The sequence below is a fragment of the Schistocerca nitens genome, chromosome 2 (assembly GCF_023898315.1).
Source record: "Schistocerca nitens isolate TAMUIC-IGC-003100 chromosome 2, iqSchNite1.1, whole genome shotgun sequence".
NCBI lineage: Eukaryota > Metazoa > Arthropoda > Insecta > Orthoptera > Acrididae > Schistocerca > Schistocerca nitens.
The window spans coordinates 1,073,020,809-1,073,040,518 of record NC_064615.1 but is presented as its reverse complement, the minus strand read 5'-3'; the positions used below and the strand labels follow the sequence as shown (position 1 = coordinate 1,073,040,518).

The window sequence follows — 19,710 nt, the reverse complement described above, 5'->3', positions numbered from 1 at the left end:
AAGTTGATTTATCAATAAGGTGTATGGTTTACTATATGGAGCATTAGTGTAGTAAAGAAATAGTTTTCCTTTCTAAAATAAATTATTTCGTTAATATCATTCAATGGTTAACTTACACAATATGTTGGAATGCTGTGGAATGGTTAATTATACAGGTTACTAAGTTATTCTGTATTGAATATGGCTGAATGCTGCAACTTACAGATGAGTTTGCATACCAGAAAATAAGTGTGTAACATACTTGCTCTAAATTATCCACAAGTTTCTAAACAAAAATCCTTCTACACAATAGAAACAAACTCTTTTAGTTTACTTTAAAATTAAGCTTTGCAGTATGTGATGCATTTGGAATCACCGGATCAGGGATTTCAACTCAGAAAGTGGTGATAGTGCTGTAATCACATTCAGTTTTAATATGGAGTAATGGAGACCGTTCTTCTTCTTGTACTGTAATTTTGGACATCGCTATTCCTTCTGACCTCTTATGGATTGTTTACATTAAATATTGTTAAATGAAATACACTGACGAAAAAAAATCGCAACACCAAAAAATAATTACTGTAGAGTAACGAAATTTCGGGAATACATTTGTCTGGGTAACATATTTAAGTGCTTAACATTGCAAGATCGCCAGTTAATGTAAGCGCAGAATAAGCCATTGCAAATGTGAAATGCTGGTACATTAGTAACCGGTACAACTGGAATAGAAAAGCAACTGGAATCACTCAACAGAGGAAAGTCCACTGGACCTGACGGAATACCAATTCGATTCTACACAGACTACGCGAAAGAACTTGGCCCCTTCTAACAACAGTGTACCGCAAGTATCTAGAGGAACGGAAGGTTCCAAATGATAAGAAAAGAGCACAGATAGCCCAGTCTTCAAGAAGGGTCGTCGAGCAGATGTGCAAAACTATAGGCCTATATCTCTGACGTCGATCTGTTGTAGAATTTTAGAACATGTTTTTTGCTAGCGTATCATGTCGTTTCTGGAAACCCAGAATCTACTATGTAGGAATCAACATGGATTGCGGAAACAGCGATCGTGTGAGACCCAACTCGCTTTATTTGTTCATGAGACCCAGAAAATATTAGATACAGGCTCCCAGGTAGATGCCATTTTTCTTGACTTCCGGAAGGCGTTCGATACCGTTCCGCACTGTCGCCTGATAAACAAAGTAAGAGCCTACGGAATATCAGACCAGCTGTGTGGCTGGATTGAAGAGTTTTTAGCAAACAGAACACAGCATGTTGTTCTCAATGGAGAGACGTCTACAGCCGTTAAAGTAACCTCTGGCGTGCCAGAGGGGAGTGTTATGGGAACATTGCTTCTCACAATATATATATAAATGACCTAGTAGATAGTGTCGGAAGTTCCATGCGGCTTTTCGCGGATGATGCTGTAGTATACAGAGAAGTTGCAGCATTAGAAAATTGTGGCGAAATGCAGGAAGATCTGCAGCGGATAGGCACTTGGTGCAGAGGGTGGCAACTGACCCTTAACATAGACAAATGTAATGTATTACGAATACATAGAAAGAAGGATCCTTTATTGTATGATTATATGATAGCGGAACAAACACTGGTACCAGTTACTTCTGTAAAATATCTGGGAGTATGTGTGCGGAACGATTTGAAGTGGAATGATCATATAAAATTAATTGTTGGTAAGGTGGGTACCAGGTTGAGATTCATTGGGAGAGTGCTTAGAAAATGTAGTCCATCAACAAAGGAAGTGGCTTACAAAATACTCGTTCGACCTATACTTGAGTATTGCTCATCAGTGTGGGATCCATACCAGGTCGGGTTGACGGAGTAGATAGAGAAGATCCAAAGAAGAGCGGCGCGTTTCGTCACAGGGTTATTTGGTAACCGTGATAGCGTTACGGAGATGTTTAGCAAACTCAAGTGGCAGACTCTGCAAGAGAGGCGCTCTGCATCGCGGTGTAGCTTGCTCGCCAGGTTTCGAGAGGGTGCGTTTCTGGATGAGGTATCGAATATATTGCTTCCCCCTACTTATACCTCCCGAGGAGATCACGAATGTAAAATTAGAGAGATTCGAGCGCGCACGGAGGCTTTCCGGCAGTCGTTCTTCCCGCGAACCATACGCGACTGGAACAGAAAAAGGAGGTAATGACAGTGGTACGTAAAGTGTCCTCCACCACACACCGTTGGGTGGCTTGCGGAGTATAAATGTAGATGTAGAACTGCCAGAATGTTGAAGGCAATCATACCTGCTGCACTTGGCCAGTCTTTACAGGGTCGGTTAATGCTGTTTTTGGATGATGCTGGAGCTATCGTCCAATGACGTGCTGGATTGGAGACTTATCTGGTGATTGAACAGGCCAACGCAACATGTCGAACTCTGTAGGTCGTGCTGGTTTACAACAGTAGTATATGGGCGAATGTTATCCTGTTGGAAAACACACCCTGGATTGTTGCTCATGATTGGCATCACAACAGACGAATCACCAGACTGACGTACAAATTTAGTGTTAGGGTGAGTGGGAGAACCACGAGAATGCTCCTACTGTCATACGAAATCGCACCCCAAACTATAACCCCACGTGTAGCTCCAGCGTGTCTACCATGCATATAGGTTGGTTGCAGGCCGTCAGCTGGCCTCCTAACCAACACACCGAGGCAGAACCGGCTTCCATTACCCTCCACCCTGCCCTCCAATGATCTCTCGCTTGACACCACTGAAGTCGCAAATGGCAGTAGTTTCAGCTCAGTTGGAATGCACGCTACAGGGCGTCTGACTCGCACCTGACCATGAAGTAGCCGATTTGTGACCGTGTGTGACTGTGGTGCCAACTGCTGCTGAAATTGCTGTTACATGCCGCAGTACGTTGTGCCGGAGCCGTACGCCGAACACGATGGTCTTCCCTCTCGGTAGTGCGGAGTGGCTGTCTGGATCCCGGTCTTCTTGCGACCTACATTGCCATGGACACCACTGCCAACCTTTATGTACAGTGACTATATTACTGCCACGTATTTCCGCAATATCGCAGAAGGAATATACAGCTTCTCGTAGCTCTATTACACGTCCTCGTTCAAATTCAGTGGGGTGTTGATAGTGGTGTCTTTGTCACCTGAAAGGCATCTTGACTAATATCAACTCATCACTTCCAGTCTCAAAGATAGCTAACTCTCATGACCGTAGCAGTATATATTTAAAGCAAACCTTATTTGCATCCTCGTAGTGGCCGTACTAGCGACACTCCTATGCCACTAGTGCAAAATTTTAATAGACATTATCTTTCGTATGTAGAAACACGCCTACCAACTTCCGCTTATGTCATACAACTCTTGGTGTTGCGATTTTTTGCTACAGTGTACGTAGGAAAGACTGAGGCATGTTGACCGTAGAGACACGATGGCCAGTTGTTATTTCGTTAAACTGCTGTCAGAATACGCCACCGACAAAGGAGGTTGGTAACAACAATACCGTCGTCTGCCAACAAACACAATACAGTTAAATTGTCGAGCTAGAATGGCCACGCATTTTATGTTTTCTTGCTAGTGAAAGTAAATTTTGCTTTATCAAGATATTTTGTCATGTATGCGAAGTCAACTACCTTACTAAACAAATAAGTACAGCTATTAAGGCCCATAGTTTGAGGGTTAATTTGACACTGTTTACGGGATAAATGTTTGAAATGTTCTCGTAAACGAACTAAAACACTTCCCATATGGCGACAAGGTAAAATGGTCCACTTAAATAAGGGGCTCGTCGACCAACATGGCTACTTACCCCGCTGTCTTTCTGTAAGTACTCTTATGCAATAGGTACATTCGTAATCAAAGTCTGAATCACATCCAATCCTATTTTTACGTAAGCAACTTGTGTCCTGTATTGATTTTAAACCGGTAACATGTATGCGATTTTGGTTTATATTTCTATTTAATTTTTTGATTTGCACAGATGCATTCGTGCATAGCAGGTAGATTTGATCATGATGCTGTTGATTATAGTTTCGTTGTTGAAACTCGACCCTAAGCTGGTCAAAAACAGAATGGTCGCCCTACGCTGTCAAAAGAACGCTTATTAAGTAGAACATTTCTTCAGCTGAGTAAACATGCTACCGAATGCCTGAAAAAATCCGGCCATTTGAGAAGTGGCAACCAAGGAGAAAAGATAGAAAAATAAAGATAAAGAGCTTCAACAATACTGGTATATACAAGTGTGGAAGATGTATTACAATGCGAACAACAAGTCCAAAAGAAAAGAAATCATTTTAAGTGGAAGTGTAGATGTTCTGCGCAAAAACCTACTTTCCCTAAAAAAAAAGTGTCCATGGTCAAGCTAAATCACATGATAAACTCCACAAACAAAGCGCAGTAAGGAGTAGACATTCCTAAAAAGGTTCTTCAAGATGAAGAAGATGAGGATGCCCTCTGTCTTAGGTGTCTTAAACAATTTTCTCACAGCTATCCAGGCGATAAAAGGATACTATGGACAAGTTGTAAGCGGTGGGAACATCCGTCTTGTGTTAAAATAACGCGAAAGAAAGTTTTTTTCTAGAACGTTCGAACTGGGAAGATCCTATTGGGTATTCAGGTGAAGATTTATGGAAGCTCTGGACGTACCTTTCCGTGAAACTGTTATAACACAGATAACACAATTAATGATTGTTGCTTTTGTCATAAAGCTAAATTTTATTAAACGACGAGTACTTAAGTCTCTATATCTTCATTTAAATAACCAATGTCATGATTAATTAAATGATAAAATTCTATTGGTCAATTTGCTCCAAACTGCTGGGCCACTGTAGCTGTGGGTGGCATAGGTTGGCCCTGGTGGTATTACCGTACTGAACGTTTTTCTATAAATAGATAATCAACGAGATACCATAATTACTTAGTTGTAGAGGTGTTGGAAGAATTTACCAATCTTTCCACATAAAAAGAACAATGGGAATATCTAAGATACAAGCTGCAAAAAAAATCAAGGAGAAAACAATGGGCCAGTCAGCCCCCGTCTCCCCTACTTAGTTGTTCCCTTAAGAGTCATCTGCAGTTTGATCATAGGAAAGAACAACTTACTATTCTCACAGCTTCTGTGGATCAAAGTTTTGTAAAATAAATATGAAGTATTGCAAATTGTAATCGGCTCTGAGCACTATGGGACTTAACTTCTGACGTCATCAGTCCCCTAGAACTTAGAACTATTTAAACCTAACTAACCTAAGAGCATCACTCACATCCATGCCCGAGGCAGGATTCGAACCTGAGACCGCAGCGGTCGCGCGGTTCCAGACTGTAGCGCCTAGAACCGATCGGCTACCCCGGCTGGCACTATTGTAATTCCATACCACATTTTTTGAATAAGAATGGGAAAATACGTAGACATACTGATTGTGCCGTTGCCAGTTTTAGAAAGGAACAAACTGGTTCCAAGTGCTTAAGAAGCTCAAAAAACACATTTTCTTCGAATAAAATTACCATCAATAAGTGAGTGTTTAGGACCGACTTATTAACTTGAAAGCTGAGTGATAAACTGCACTTTGACTTGCTACCCAGCGTTTTGATTTCCTTGAAATCGCGAAATAGTCTTTGCAATACCGAACAAAGTCCCATCTAATCGTTACTGACTGTCGTGCAAACTCTTTAAGGTCTCTGCCTGAGGCGTTGTTATAGCGTGTTTTTACCTCTGATGAGCCGCTCTTTTTTTAACCAATGACGGATGCGTGTGATCGACCCGGTGGTGGTGTGGTGGTTAGTGTTTAACGTCCCGTCGACAACGAGGTCATTAGAGACGGAGCGCAAGCTCGGGTTAGGGAAGGATTGGGAAGGAAATCGGCCGTGCTCTTTCAGAGGAATCATCCCGGAATTTGCCTGAAACGATTTAGGGAAATCACGGAAAACCTAAATCAGGATGGCCGGAGACGGGATTGAACCGTCGTCCTCCCGAATGCGAGTCCAGTATGCTAACCACTGCGCCACCCCGCTCGGTGATCGACCCGGCCATATGTCAATGTGTATTTCGATTCGCACTGGTTTCTAATCATCGAAGCTAAGCAGTTTGGAGGCAACGGTCTCGATGTTGGAGATTTTGGCGAGACCATTTCAGTTTTCTTGCCGTGGTTGTTCTTAGGCAACGTTTAGATCATTTCAGTCGTGTGATGTAAATATTTGCACAGTAGTTTTGCAGTCATTCTGCATTCAGATCTTTTAATGAATTCTAATGTGATTTGGTACAGAGGTGTGAATCATTATAAAGATTCAGAGGTCGCTCGTTTGTTATAAGCTGGATGTCAATAGAAGCATAGTCTGATCCGAAAGTACTTTTGATCAAAAAGCGATACTAGTAGCTGGAGTCCAAAGTTGTTGTTAATCATTCCTTTTGCATTGTTGTTGAGATATTTTCATAGCAATTTTCGTTCCCTAACAAATATTTATTTATATGAAATACCAATTTTCATAAATTTAGCTTTAAAATATTTTTAATGTAACGACATATTTTCTTAAAAATTTTTGACCCTTCTTTCACTTCCTTAGGGGTTGAATACCCAGAAATACTGAAACACTTATTTTTCTTTTTTTCTTTTTGAATGAAAAGTCAAACACCAATTCTCAGAGATGTAGCCTTAAAAATTGGTTCGTAGTTCTTTTGTAATTACTTATTTTCAGAGACATTCATCCACTATTTTACCCTCTTCGTGGCTGAATTCCCAAAAATGCTGAAACACATATATTTCTATTTCCTGACTGAGAAACAAATACCAGTTTTCGTGGATCTAGCTTCAAAATTCCCTTAATAGCGGTATACTTTCAAAAAAAATCTTACATCACCTATTTGACCTCCTTAGGACTGGAATTTCGGACGATACCTTCTTAAACGATACCTACAGTACAAGATGCACACCTTCTCCAAACTTCAAGTTGAAACGTCCCCTTAGAAAAATTATACACGACTGTGCTTAAACTGACACACAATATTTTTAGCGCAACGCAATCTGACTTTCAATAATTCCTACAAAAGAATGGCCCTGACTAACATTAACCTATACCTTTCACAAATCAATTACCTCACAAAAATCTTCGTTACTCGAACAACTGCAATACAGCGAGCGCCACTACTGCCAGCTAAATAATAGATTCAAACTACGGAAGGCACTAACTACTGATAGGCATAGTTAGCAAATGAAAGATTTTAATAGAGAACAAACAATGTATTTACCTTAATAGTCATAATATATATATAGCAGTTCATGACATCCATTCTTACAAATGTACTGTTTCTGATGGACACACCTCCAGATTATCCATTCTCAAAAATCCGCCATCTCACTTCCCCCACATCCACCACTGCTGGCGGCTCACCTCCAACTGCGCAACGCTACGCGCTGTTAACATCCAGCTACCCAACACTACAATGGCAGACAACAATGCAAACTAGCCACAGACTGCACACAGCACAGCCAGTGATTTTCATTCAGAGCGCTACGTGGCTGTGGCGTTACCAATATAAGAACCTAAACAGCCTACTTACAAAGTTTCTGTCTTTAGCGGTTTGGGCTGGGCGATGACAAATCAGTGAATGAGTTTAACGCTATTTCACCCCCTCTGGAGTTGAATTTACCAAAACAGTGAAACACGTATTTTTTTCATCTCTGATTGTGAAACACGCATTTTTTCATCTCTTACCGTGAAACCAAACACCAATTTTCAATGATTTTGCTTTAAAAATACTTTCGCAGTGAACTATTTTCATAAAACGTTTCAACCCCCACTTCACCCACTTAGGGCTTGAGTTTCCAAAAACAGTGATATCTGTATGTTTTATTTCTAACAAAGAAATCAAATACAAATTTCCATAGATTTAGCTCCAAAAATGTATGCACAATAAAATATTTCCGTAAAAACTTTCATCCACCATTTCACCTCCCATAGGGGTTGAATTTCCAAAAACGTTGAAACGCGTGTTTTTTTTATTTCTAACTGAGAAGCGAAACTTAAATTCTTGTTGTTTTAAAAATGGTTTCATAATGAAATATTTTCATTAAAAAATCTCATCCACAATTTCACCCCCTTTGGGATTCGATCTCCAAAAACACTGACAAATACATTTTTGTATTTGTAACCGAAATGTCAAATACCGATGTTCATGAATGTAGCTTTAAAAATAGTTTAGTAGTTCTTTAATAATAATGTATTTTCAAAAACAGTTTTCACCAACTATTGTACCCCTATATTGTTAAATTTCCAAAAATTCGTAGATCTAGCTTCGCAGTTTACTTGATAGTGGCATTTTTCAAAATAACCCCTCGTCCCCTATTTCACCCCCTTAGGCTCGGAATTTCGAAAAATCCCTTCGTAAACGACGCCTAAAATATGAGATCCACTCCTTGTCCAAATTTAAAGCTCGTATGCTTAGCGGTTTTGGCTGGGCAAGGATGAATCAGTCAGTCAGAGAAGATGATGTCTGGTCAGTCTGAAGACAATAAAGAATGTGAATTCAGTATTACTGCTGTTTGTGTTTGCTATCATAAGCTATTCATATACAAGTTGTGATTGGAAAGTTTTAAGAATGGGTTTGTAGTTGTACAATGGTGGTACTTACGTGCTACTGTGATGCATCTCGTCCAAAATAGTTCCTTTCTGTCTGAACACACCGATTCCAACGGTGTATCCACTTTTGGAAACATTCCTGGAAATTTTTTTCAGTTAAGTGTGTTTAGGACGCTATCCGAATTTGCCTGGATGTCTTCAATCGAGTTAAATGACTTCCCCTTCAGTGAAAATTTCACTTTAGGAAACAGGTAGTACTCCGCAGGGGTGAAATGAGGGGAATATGGTGGTTGTGGAAGCACAGGAATTTTGAATTTGGTCAAAAATTCAACGATGGAGAAGTCACGATGAGCCGGAGCATTGTCATTGTGTAGCACCCGACTCCCGTCTTTCCACAATGCAGGCCTTTTCTTCCGCACCTTTTCGCTCAAACGCTCAAGGACACATTTTGCATTTACTTTCCAAACCAGAAGGAATCGTCAAAATTCGACGTATTTTTTGAAGAAATTAGCATTTGCATTGATCAATGAACACTTGAAAAATAGATCGAAAATCGAATCACTGCCGACCGATGTTTCCGAATTTCTAAGAAGGAAACTCCCTTCAGAAGACGTCACTGACACTTCAGGGGCACCAGAGAAGAGGATGAAAGGGCGTTGTCATGTGTGTGGAAGGAAAAAAGACAAGCGCAAAAAGTTTACATGTCAAATACATCTGCTTACAGAGCCTACGTGCGTTACATGTCGTCAAGAGGCGACTCACTGGACATCATTCATTATTTTTGTGCAGTTCATTTATTGTAGGTATAGTATAACTGTAAAGAGCTATTACAAAATAGTGACAATTAAAATGTACAGTCATCTTCATATTACTTAAAAGTGAATTGCCTATGTTTTTATCCCTTTGTTACATATATCAACATCTACATGTCTACAGCTACATGAATACTACGCAAATCACAATTAAGCGCCTGGCAGAGGCACAATAATTATCTATTATTCCAATCTACAACAGCGCGCGGAAGAAACGGAAACCTGCATCTTTCCTTTCGAGCTCTAACTTCTCTTATTTTATTATAATTATCGTTTCTCCCTATGTAGATGGCGAGAACAAAACATTTCCGCATTTAGAGGAGAAAGTTGGCGATTGAAACTTCATGAGAAGATTCCGCCGCAAAAAAATGACAAATGGCTCTGAGCACTATGGGACTTAACATCTATGGTCATCAGTCCCCTAGAACTTAGAACTACTTAAACCTAACTAACCTAAGGACAGCACACAACACCCAATCACCACGAGGCAGAGAAAATCCCTGACCCCGCCGGGAATCGAACCCGGGAAGCCGGGCGTGGGAAGCGAGAACGCTACCGCACGACCACGAGATGCGGACATTCCGCCGCAAAGTGAAACGCTTTGTTTTAATGACGTCCACCATAAATCCTGTATCATGCACGTGACACTGTCTTCCATATTTCTCGACAATGCGAAACGTGCTGTCCTTGTTTGAACTTTCTCGGTGTACTCTATTAATCCTAACTGGTAAGGATCACATATCGCGCTACAGTACTCCAAAAGACAAGCGAGCGTACTATAAGCTATCCCTTTCCTAGATCTGTTACATTTTCTAATTGTTCTGCCAATAAAACGCAGTCTTTGGTTTGCCTTCCCCACAATATTTTCTATGTGTTCTTTCCAATTTAAGTTGTTCTAATTGTATTAATTACGTATTTAGTTGAATTTACTCCACTCATGTGGATGACCTCACACTTTTCATTGTTTAGGGGCAGTTGCCAATTTTCGCACCATACAGATATCTTTTCTGAATCGTCATGCAATTTGTTTTGATCTTCTGATGACATTACTACTCAGTAAATGACAGCATCATCTGCAAACAACCAAAGATGGCTGCTCAGGTTGTCGCCTAAATCGTTTATATAGATGAGGAACAGCAGACAGCCTATAAAAGTACCTTGCGGAACGCCAGAAATCGCTTCCGGTTTACTCGATGACTTTCCGTCAGTTACTAAGAACTGTAACCTCTCCGACAGAAAATCATGCATCCAGTCACATAACTGAGACGTATGTGTCATTCAGGTGTTGATTAAAGCTTTTGTAATAAACATATAAAAATATTACTCAACATATAAATATTTAACTAATACCTTAAGAAATTATAACTTATCATAGACTGTGGGGTACTGAATACGCCACGCAGCTACTCAAGCAGAAGAAAACCGGCGCGTTCGCTCGAAGGTTAACGACATACCGTACGCGAAGGCAGCAACATTAGCGTCATGTCATGAACTGGTGTGAGCTCTCCAGTGTCCTCGTAGCCCTGGTAACTAGAAAAAGTCCGGAGAAATGCGAGGCACACGCCGAGGGTTCCGTTCAAACTCATTTATGCATGAAAATATTTCATCTATCCCAGGAACTGAAAAGCTCGAAGTTTTTTTGCCTGTTATCGATACGTCTATCCTTACCTGAGAAAAGTGGTCTTAACGGGACAGACAGACAGTCGGATAGCAAATGACAAAGAAGACATTTTTTTCAGGTGATACTGTTACAAATTAAGAACTTGCACTGTGAAACCTTTCTTCTTGCAAAATTGCACGATTCTAGGTCAACGAGAAGTACCCTATAGATTCTGATGAGAGAGTTTGCGAGTGATATAAATGGCCGTATCTTTTGACTGAACTGACTTAGAAGGTTAAACTTTATACACCGCCAACGGGCCGTAGATTGTAGTTCAAATGGCTCTGAGCACTATGGGACTTAACTTCTAAGGTCATCAGTCCCCTAGAACTTAGAACTACTTAAACCTAACTAACCTAAGGACATCACACACATCCATGCCCCAGGCAGGATTCGAACCTGCGACCGTAGCGGCCGCGCGGTTCCAGACTGTAGCGCCTTTAACCGCTTGGCCACCACGGCCGGCGTAGATTGTAGTATTTGACAGAAATTTCAACTTGATACTTCAAACCTCCCTCACAAAAGGAGGTCTTAACAGACAGACAGATAGACAGTCGGATAACATTAAAATTTGAAAATAAAGCACTGACTCTGTTACAGAAAAGCTTAGAAAGCATCTTAAATTCAACTAAACGAAGGAGGAAACTTTACCTGACGTTATCTGTCATCCAAAACTTGTTTCATGCCACTTGCGTTTGATGCATTGCTCATTTTAGCCACAGTTATTCATGCTCGTACATTTATCCAACAGCAAATCTCTCCAGGGTGCGTGAAGACGGAGATCTTTAACGCGGCGACAGGCCTGCCGGACAACTTTTGGGACAGCCATTTCCTGGAACCAGACGACATCGCACAGGCCGTCATCTTCATGTTGTCACAGCACCCTCGTGTACAGGTGAGTCCCCGTCCTGTACAATCAGTTTGAGGAATAGCAACTTGAGACGGGCCGTAACATCGAATAAATCACTCTGTAGGATGGAAATGAGCGCATAAGGAATACATGCAACGCCGCTCTAAGGTATGGATGCGAACGGTTGAAACTGGTTTCGTATTTGTGTCTAGTTGGTATCTGAGGAACGAATAGAACTTATTTTGATACTGAAATACGCAAATCTCAGTTCACGGGTAATTTGTACGAAAATATGTGGAGACCACGCACAACCATGTGAAATCCATACTAGCTGATACATCGAACAATGACCTGCGAGAAGGCAATCCGTTTTCAATGAAATTTAAATATGCCATCTGACGGCGAAACAAACGACTCAGATTAAAATGTTGGCTCTGAATATAGCTAATCTTTATCTTTAGCCTTGCAAACAATCACTGTACCAGAACTGGTATTGCAACTACAAAGCAAATGAACATAAAAATTAACGCATCTGACTTTCTGATAAAACTTCTTGAAAATTCACAAGATAGCACTTTCGAGAAACCTATTATGGGTAGTAAGCTTCTGAACTTGTACTGATATTTGCACAAGAGCCCTCTGACTGTCAAATGGTTCAAATGGCTCTGAGCACTATGGGACTCAACTGCCGAGGTCATTAGTCCCCTAGAACTTAGAACTAGTTAAACCTAACTAACCTAAGGACATCACAAACATCCATGCCCGAGGCAGGATTCGAACCTGCGACCGTAGCGGTCTTGCGGTTCCAGACTGCAGCGCCTTTAACCGCACGGCCACTTCGGCCGGCTCTGACAGTCACTATGCCATACAATGGAAATGGATTTTGATGGTAATTAAATTTATTTGCCTACCTGTGGGCACGGAACCATTGTCTGTTCTGCAACCTGTTGCTATAAAGAATATTGATGTCACTGCCCAACACCAAATTTCATTTGCCATACTTGCGATGTGCAATGCAAGGCGGTATGTTACCGATTTTCACAAAACGCCTCTTAGTAAACGACTCGCGACGAGCAATGCCAGCAGGCGAACACAGTTATGAAAGAAAATGAAAGTGGGGAACTAATCTTAACGACTGATAAATGAGAACAGAGACTCCAAGTATAACTAACTATGCTTCATTAAGCCGTAACTGCAAATCACCATTTCGTAAAGTTCTAACAACTAGACAAGTTACCAAAATATTTCTTAACGATTTTCCTGTGTACAATTACTTTCCATGACACTTGTTTCTATTATAAGACAAAATCATATGTTACATTCTAATATAGCAGTTAAGTCCCATAGTGGTCAGAGCTCAGAGCATTATAATATTTGTACAGTAAACTTTAACCACACGAAATGTTCCGACAATAATAAATTACACAGTTACGCGCGCGCGCGCGCGCGCGCGCGCGCGCACACACACACACACACACACACACACACACACACACACACACTGATAGAAGAGATAGAGAAGATCCAACGAAGAGCGGCGCGTTTCGTCATTCGATCGTTTAGTCGGCTCGAGAGAGTCACGCAGATGCTCAACAAACTACTGGCAGACGTTACAAGAGAGGCGTTGGGCATCTTAGAGACATTCACTGTTGAGACAGCACCTTCCGGGAAGAGTCGGACAACAAATTACTTATCCCCACATACATCTCGCGTACTAAACATGAGGAGAATATTCGAGAAATTAGAGTCAGTACAGAGGTTTACAGATAACTATTCTTCCTACGGCCTATTCGCCAGTGGAACAGGGGTGGAGGGCTCAGTTAGCGGTACAAAAATACCCTCCGCCACACACCACCACGTGACTTGCGGAGTATGATGTAGATGTAGATTCCGCGGGAAACCTCCACATTTCTTATATTGTCAGTCCCCGTAGCTTACGACATCCTTCTGTTGTACCATACCTCGAACGCATCGATTCTCTTCATTTCCGGTTTTAACAAACTGTACGTCACTCATATTCATACAATGCTATGCTTCAAACGTAGATTCTCAGAAATGTCTTCCTCAAATGAAGGACAATCTCGTGCTCACTAGACTATTCTTGTCATTTAACAGGTACTGCAGTACTTCCTCGTCTTCACTGACAAAACCAATGTCATCAATGAATCTTATCAGTGATAGCTTCTCGCCCTGAATTTTATTCTCACTCCTGAAACTTTCTTTTACTTTCGTCATTGCATCTGCGGTATGAAGATGGAACAGTAGAAGCGAAACACTAAATCCTTGTTCTGTACTCTTTCTGTTCCCAACTCTTCATTCTTGGTCTTCCATTCTTATTTTTTTCCCCTCTGGATACTTGTACATTCCCTATAGCTCACACCAATTTTCTTGAGGATTTTGAAAATCTTACACAGTTTTTCATTATCGAAAGCTTTTTTTAGGTCAATATTTCTTATGAACTTGTAACATATTGACTTCTCCTAAGTCTTGCTGTTTAGAGACGTCTATTCCTCATCTACTGCCTGTTCAGCTATTCATTATCGCAGTATCCTGAGCCTTAGATAAATGCAAAAGGATCTCGTTATTCCTCAGTACTTCAGTACCCCTCTTCTTCTCGTACTGATTCTTTCGAACAAGTCTCTTAAACATCATTAAAAAATTGTAATCTGTGTTTCTGTCTGCTCTTGAGTACGCCTTACTGCCCAGTATCTGATTTCGTAATCCGGCTGGAATATTCCCGTGTCTCCTCCTCTTGGGATTTTTCAACAGTGTATTCGCCATCATTAGCTAAGATTTGTTGCAGAACTCAAATAGTCTTCCATCTCTGTCATTCCTATTATCGAGTCCATATTCTGAAACGCTGTCTTCTATTTGTTTCGCTACTGCAGGGTACCAAACACCCATGATTATTATATTTTCATATCACTGTACATAATGAATTACATGCACAATATCCACTTACTCCTTTCTCTGTATGTTCATCTTCTGCTTGTGACGTCAGCAGCAAGTCGGTACGGATGCCGCACAAACGGTTCGCGAAAACAAGAAAAGTTACTCAATATTCACTCTGGGCAATGCAATTGTACATGAGTTAATTAATCAAAGCGGAAACAAGTTGTGAATGTAACCACAGACGTGCTAATGGCACGTGTTCAACATAAGGCAGACGACAAAATGCTAATAAAGGCCTCATTATCCTGAAAATTTTTTAGAATAAAATTGCAGTCCCTCCTGCATACAACTTTTGATTATTAATTCGACTAAAGCACGACAGTTACCTACATTGTCAACGAATATTTAGTTAATTCCAAGCAGCCTGAAACTTATAACAGAGCGGGTTCCGACGGACATGAACACTCACTGTGGTGTTCCCGAAAAAGTCTCCAGAAATTTTTAACTGTCTTTTTTATTGGATGGACGCTCCTGGCCCAGTCGAACAAAAGCTATAAGAGCCGATGGGTGTCTGGTCAGACGCTAGGAAAGATGGGATATCCGTTACAGGGCGTTTCTGAAGAGGACTAAAAAGAAAATTTCCACGACTTTACTCAGAAAAGAAAGAAACTACCCTGATTCGCAACGGTGTTAGTCGACCACAATGTTATTGTACCTGGGAGTGAGAGCACTTCGATCAGATTATCACGAATCAACTTGCGTAATTAGGGATGATAGTATATCCACAACTGATCTGAAAGCATGAACACTGCGATGCGTTTTTAGTCACCAATGTATGTGCTTACTGCAATGTCTCCACATTTCCGATAACGGCCAAGTGGCCGGCCGGAGTGGCCGTTCGGTTCTAGGCGCTACAGTCTGGAACCGAGCGACCGCTACGGTCGCAGATTCGAATCCTGCCTCGGGCATGGATGTGTGTGATTTCCTTAGGTTAGTTAGGTTTAATTAGGCGAATGATGACCTCAGAAGTTAAGTCGCGTAGTGCTCAGAGCCATTTGAACCACAACGGTCAAGTCCAATAATATCGTGGTTAAGTAGTACATATACACATCAATCTCCCACCCATTCATACATTGCAGAGCTTGTTCATGTAGGAGTTGCTGAAATGAGGCACAAATAAAACATCTGGGCACTAGGATTTTTTTCTTCACGCACAGGACACAAATGTGACAAAGGATTAAGCTGGTAGGCTGATTTCAAAACAAACAAAGTATAATAAAAGGAATTCATAGAGTAACAGGTTAAAATAGGACCCTTTCACATCGTACATTTACCAAACATAGATCAACACATGTGAATCTTCAGGATTTGGCGGCGCAAAGACTGTTCCATTAAGTTTCGGTTGTGCAGCGGCAAGAATTCTCCTTCTTCTTCTAATATTTCGGCCGTATAACGTTCAGCCATCTTCACACTGAGCCGCAAGACTGCCGCTCCAGTGCTCGCTTCGTCTTGCGGCTCACTCTGAAGATGGCTGAACGTTATACGGTCGAAATATTAGAAGAAGAAGGAGAATTCTTGCGGCTGCACACCCGGAACTTAATGGAATAGATCAACACAGCTGGAGCTTGGTGGTCATCTGAACAAGAATTTCATACACTGAAGAGCCAAAAAAACTGGCACACCTGACTAATATCGTTTAGGGTCCCCACGAGCATGCAGGAATGCTGCAAACCGACGTGGCATGGATTCGATTAATCTCTGAAGTGGGGCTGGAGGGAGTTGACACTATGAATCCTGAAGCCACTCTGTAGCAATTCTGGGTGTGTGGTGTGTGACATTGTCCTGCTGTAATTGACCATGCCCCTCGGAATTCACAATGGACATGAATGGATGCAGGTGATCAAACAGGATGTTTACGTACGTGTAACCTGTCAGAGTCGTACCTAGACGCATCGGAAGTCCCATATCACATCAACTGCGCACGACCCACACCATTACAGAGCCGCCACCAGCTTGAACAGCCCCCTACTAACATGCAGGCTCCATGCACTCCTGTACACGAGTGGGCCTTCGGCTCCGAAAGCCCATATCAATTATGTTTCCTTCAATGGTTCGCACGCTGACACTTGTGGATGGCCTAGCACTGAAATTTGCAGCAATCTGCGGAAGGGTTGCATTTCTGTCACGTTGAACGATTCTCTTCAAAATGGTTCAAATGGCTCTGAGCACTATGGGACTTAACATCTGTGGTCATCAGTCCCCTAGAACTTGGAACTACTTAAACCTAACTAACCTAAGGACATCACACACATCCATGCCCGAGGCAGGATTCGAACCTGCGACCGTAGCAGTCACGCGGTTCCGGACTGAGCGCCCAGAACCGCTAGACCACCGCGGCCGGCACGATTCTCTTCAGTCGTCGTTGTTCCCGTTCTTGCAGGATCTTTTTCCGGCCGCAGCGATGTCGTAGATTTGACGTTTTACCGGATTCTTGATATTCACGGTGCAATAGTGAAATGGTCGTACAGGAAAATCCCCATTTCATCGCTGCTTCGGAGATGCTGCGTCCCATCGCTCGCGCGCCGACTATAACCCCCCGTTGAAACTCACCTAAATCTTGATAAACTGCCATTGTAGCAGCAGTAACCGATCTATCAACTGGGCCAGACACTTGTTGTCTTCTATACGCGTTGCTGACCGCAGCGCCGTACTCTGCCTGTTTACATATCTCTGTATTTGAGTACCCATGCCTATACCAGTTTCTTTGGTGATTCAGTGTAGCAGAAATCTACATCTCGCTGTACAAATTGTCGCGAACCGCTGTAGTTAGATTCTCGCCAGTTGGCATAAACTTATCATATCATTCATCTACCCTCTGAAGTTGTGCAGGCTCCAATGTGTGCGATACCTAGGAATAAAAAGAGGAAGATAGTGGTTAGTATCCAGCATTAACAACAATGAAACATACTGGTAAAATGAACTACACCATGGAATAAATAATAAATGAAACATAATATTGAATAAATATTACTGCTCTTTCATGCTTGTGCGCCTATTGACGACTTATAAAATACAGCCTTATGAGCTGCTAGAATACAGACTATGTTGCTGAAAGTGAAGTCTTTCCTGTATTCCTCGAGATCCATAAACTGCCTGTGCGACCACCAGACAGCACATGGTTAAATAACAATACAAAATGGAAAGGGCTAAATTGGATATGGAAAGCTTGAATAATTTACAATAGTATGAAGAAGACATTTCTCCAATAGCGAATGGACATTCTGTATTTGCTAAATTCCTCTGAACTTTAGGCACTTGGCTGCATGTTTTGCGTAGATACTGAACAGGAGAAACTAACGTACATGTGTAATACATTGCCTTCTATAATTGTGCTGCCTTTTCTGTTAGAGCATAACTTTAATATTTGTAAAATGTAATGATTTTGTGTTGCAGAGCAATGAGTAACTAACTGCCTACAACGTGTAATGTTACAGGTGCATGACATCATCATCCGACCAACAGGATCTCATCCCTAGCCTCTGCAGCAGTTGATGCCTCGCAGAACAATCACTTCCAGTAGTATGACCATTCACGGTGTCGGTAATAGGTGGTTTTGGGCTCTTCAAATAAAGTTACTTCAACATGTGTGTGATATGTTTTTGTTTGCTGCAAACGGGTAGCGTATATCGATATTATTAAACCATTAAAACGGTGACCCGATCACCAAGCCACTATTTCCCACTACGTGGTTGCTAGCCACAGCTTAATGGGACAGCAAAAATTTGATTTTCCGTATTTCATATAATTTTTGACCAAATACCAGAATTTAAAATGTTTTGCGAAGTACTCACTAAGAAGAATAAGTTTTAAGTTAACGGTTTAACACAATTCAAGTATAAAATTTAGACAGTGTGTATTTGTCTGGCGCGCAAATTACCCAGACTGTATTCATTTACGCTGACAGGGAAAAAAACGCAGCACCAAGGAGTTGTGCGACGTTTAAGTTAATATGCCCGCATCTCGTGGTCGTGCGGTAGCGTTCTCGCTTCCCACGCCCGGGTTCCCGGGTTCGATTCCCGGCGGGGTCAGGGATTTTCTCTGCCTCGTGATGGCTGGGTGTTGTGTGCTGTCCTTAGGTTAGTTAGGTTTAAGTAGTTCTAAGTTCTAGGGGACTTATGACCACAGCAGTTGAGTCCCATAGTGCTCAGAGCCATCTGAACCATTTTTTTTGTTTAAGTTGATAGGCAGGTTTCTACAACTATCGCGCCATTCCCATAAGACTGGCACTAGTAGCGCCACTATGAGGATGCAAATCAGATTTGCTCTGTGATTCTTCAGTTTCTCCCCACGTATTTGTTGCTCGAACAGTCCACGGGTATACTGCCGGTCCACAGTGTCAAACGGGCACAGTATGTCGGCGATCAGACATGTCGCCACCGTCAGGCCGCCCGCCCTCAAGAGCTCAGTTAGTCGGCGCACCTGACGATGGCGACATGTCTGATCGCCGAAATATTGTGCCCGTTGGACACTATGAACCGGCAGTATACCCGTGGTCTGTTCGAACAGATTTGCTCTAATTACACACTGTAACGCTCGTGAGCACTACTTACCTTCGAGATTGGACGTGCCGAGTTCATGTTATATAAGAATGCTTTTAAGGTGCCAAAGAAAGCCATTATCAACACCTCACTGTGTACGAACGCGGTCATGTGATAGGGCTACGAGAAGCTGGATGTTGCTTCTATGATACTGCAGAAAGACTTCCCAGGAACGTGACCAATGTACATGAGAAAGACGAAATTAATGAGAAGTAGCAGAAATGAGAACACCGAGAAACTTAACATCAGTATTGATGGTCACGAAGTAGATGAAATTAAGGAACTCTACTACCTACGCAGCAAAATAACCAAAGACGGACGGACAAGGACGAACATCAAAATGGTATTCCTGCAAAAGAGAAGTTTACTAGTATCAAACAT

The 19,710-nt window shown here is 41.7% G+C and overlaps 1 protein-coding gene across 2 annotated transcripts in view; it reads left to right on the top strand.

Annotated features, from left to right (window-relative positions):
* The window catches only part of LOC126237464 (dehydrogenase/reductase SDR family member 11-like), a 135,420-nt gene extending 117,070 nt beyond the window's left edge, over nt 1–18,350 (top strand). The window contains exons 5-6 of one of the 2 annotated variants that reach the window (XM_049947602.1): nt 11,741–11,884; nt 18,226–18,349. In XM_049947602.1, the coding sequence (XP_049803559.1) occupies nt 11,741–11,884; nt 18,226–18,267 (186 nt within the window). In that variant the 3' untranslated portion in view covers nt 18,268–18,349. Of the gene's footprint in view, nt 1–11,740; nt 11,885–18,225 lie in introns of both variants that reach the window. The other variant, XM_049947603.1, reaches the window with a different exon arrangement.
* Nucleotides 18,351–19,710: the final 1,360 nt, after the last annotated feature.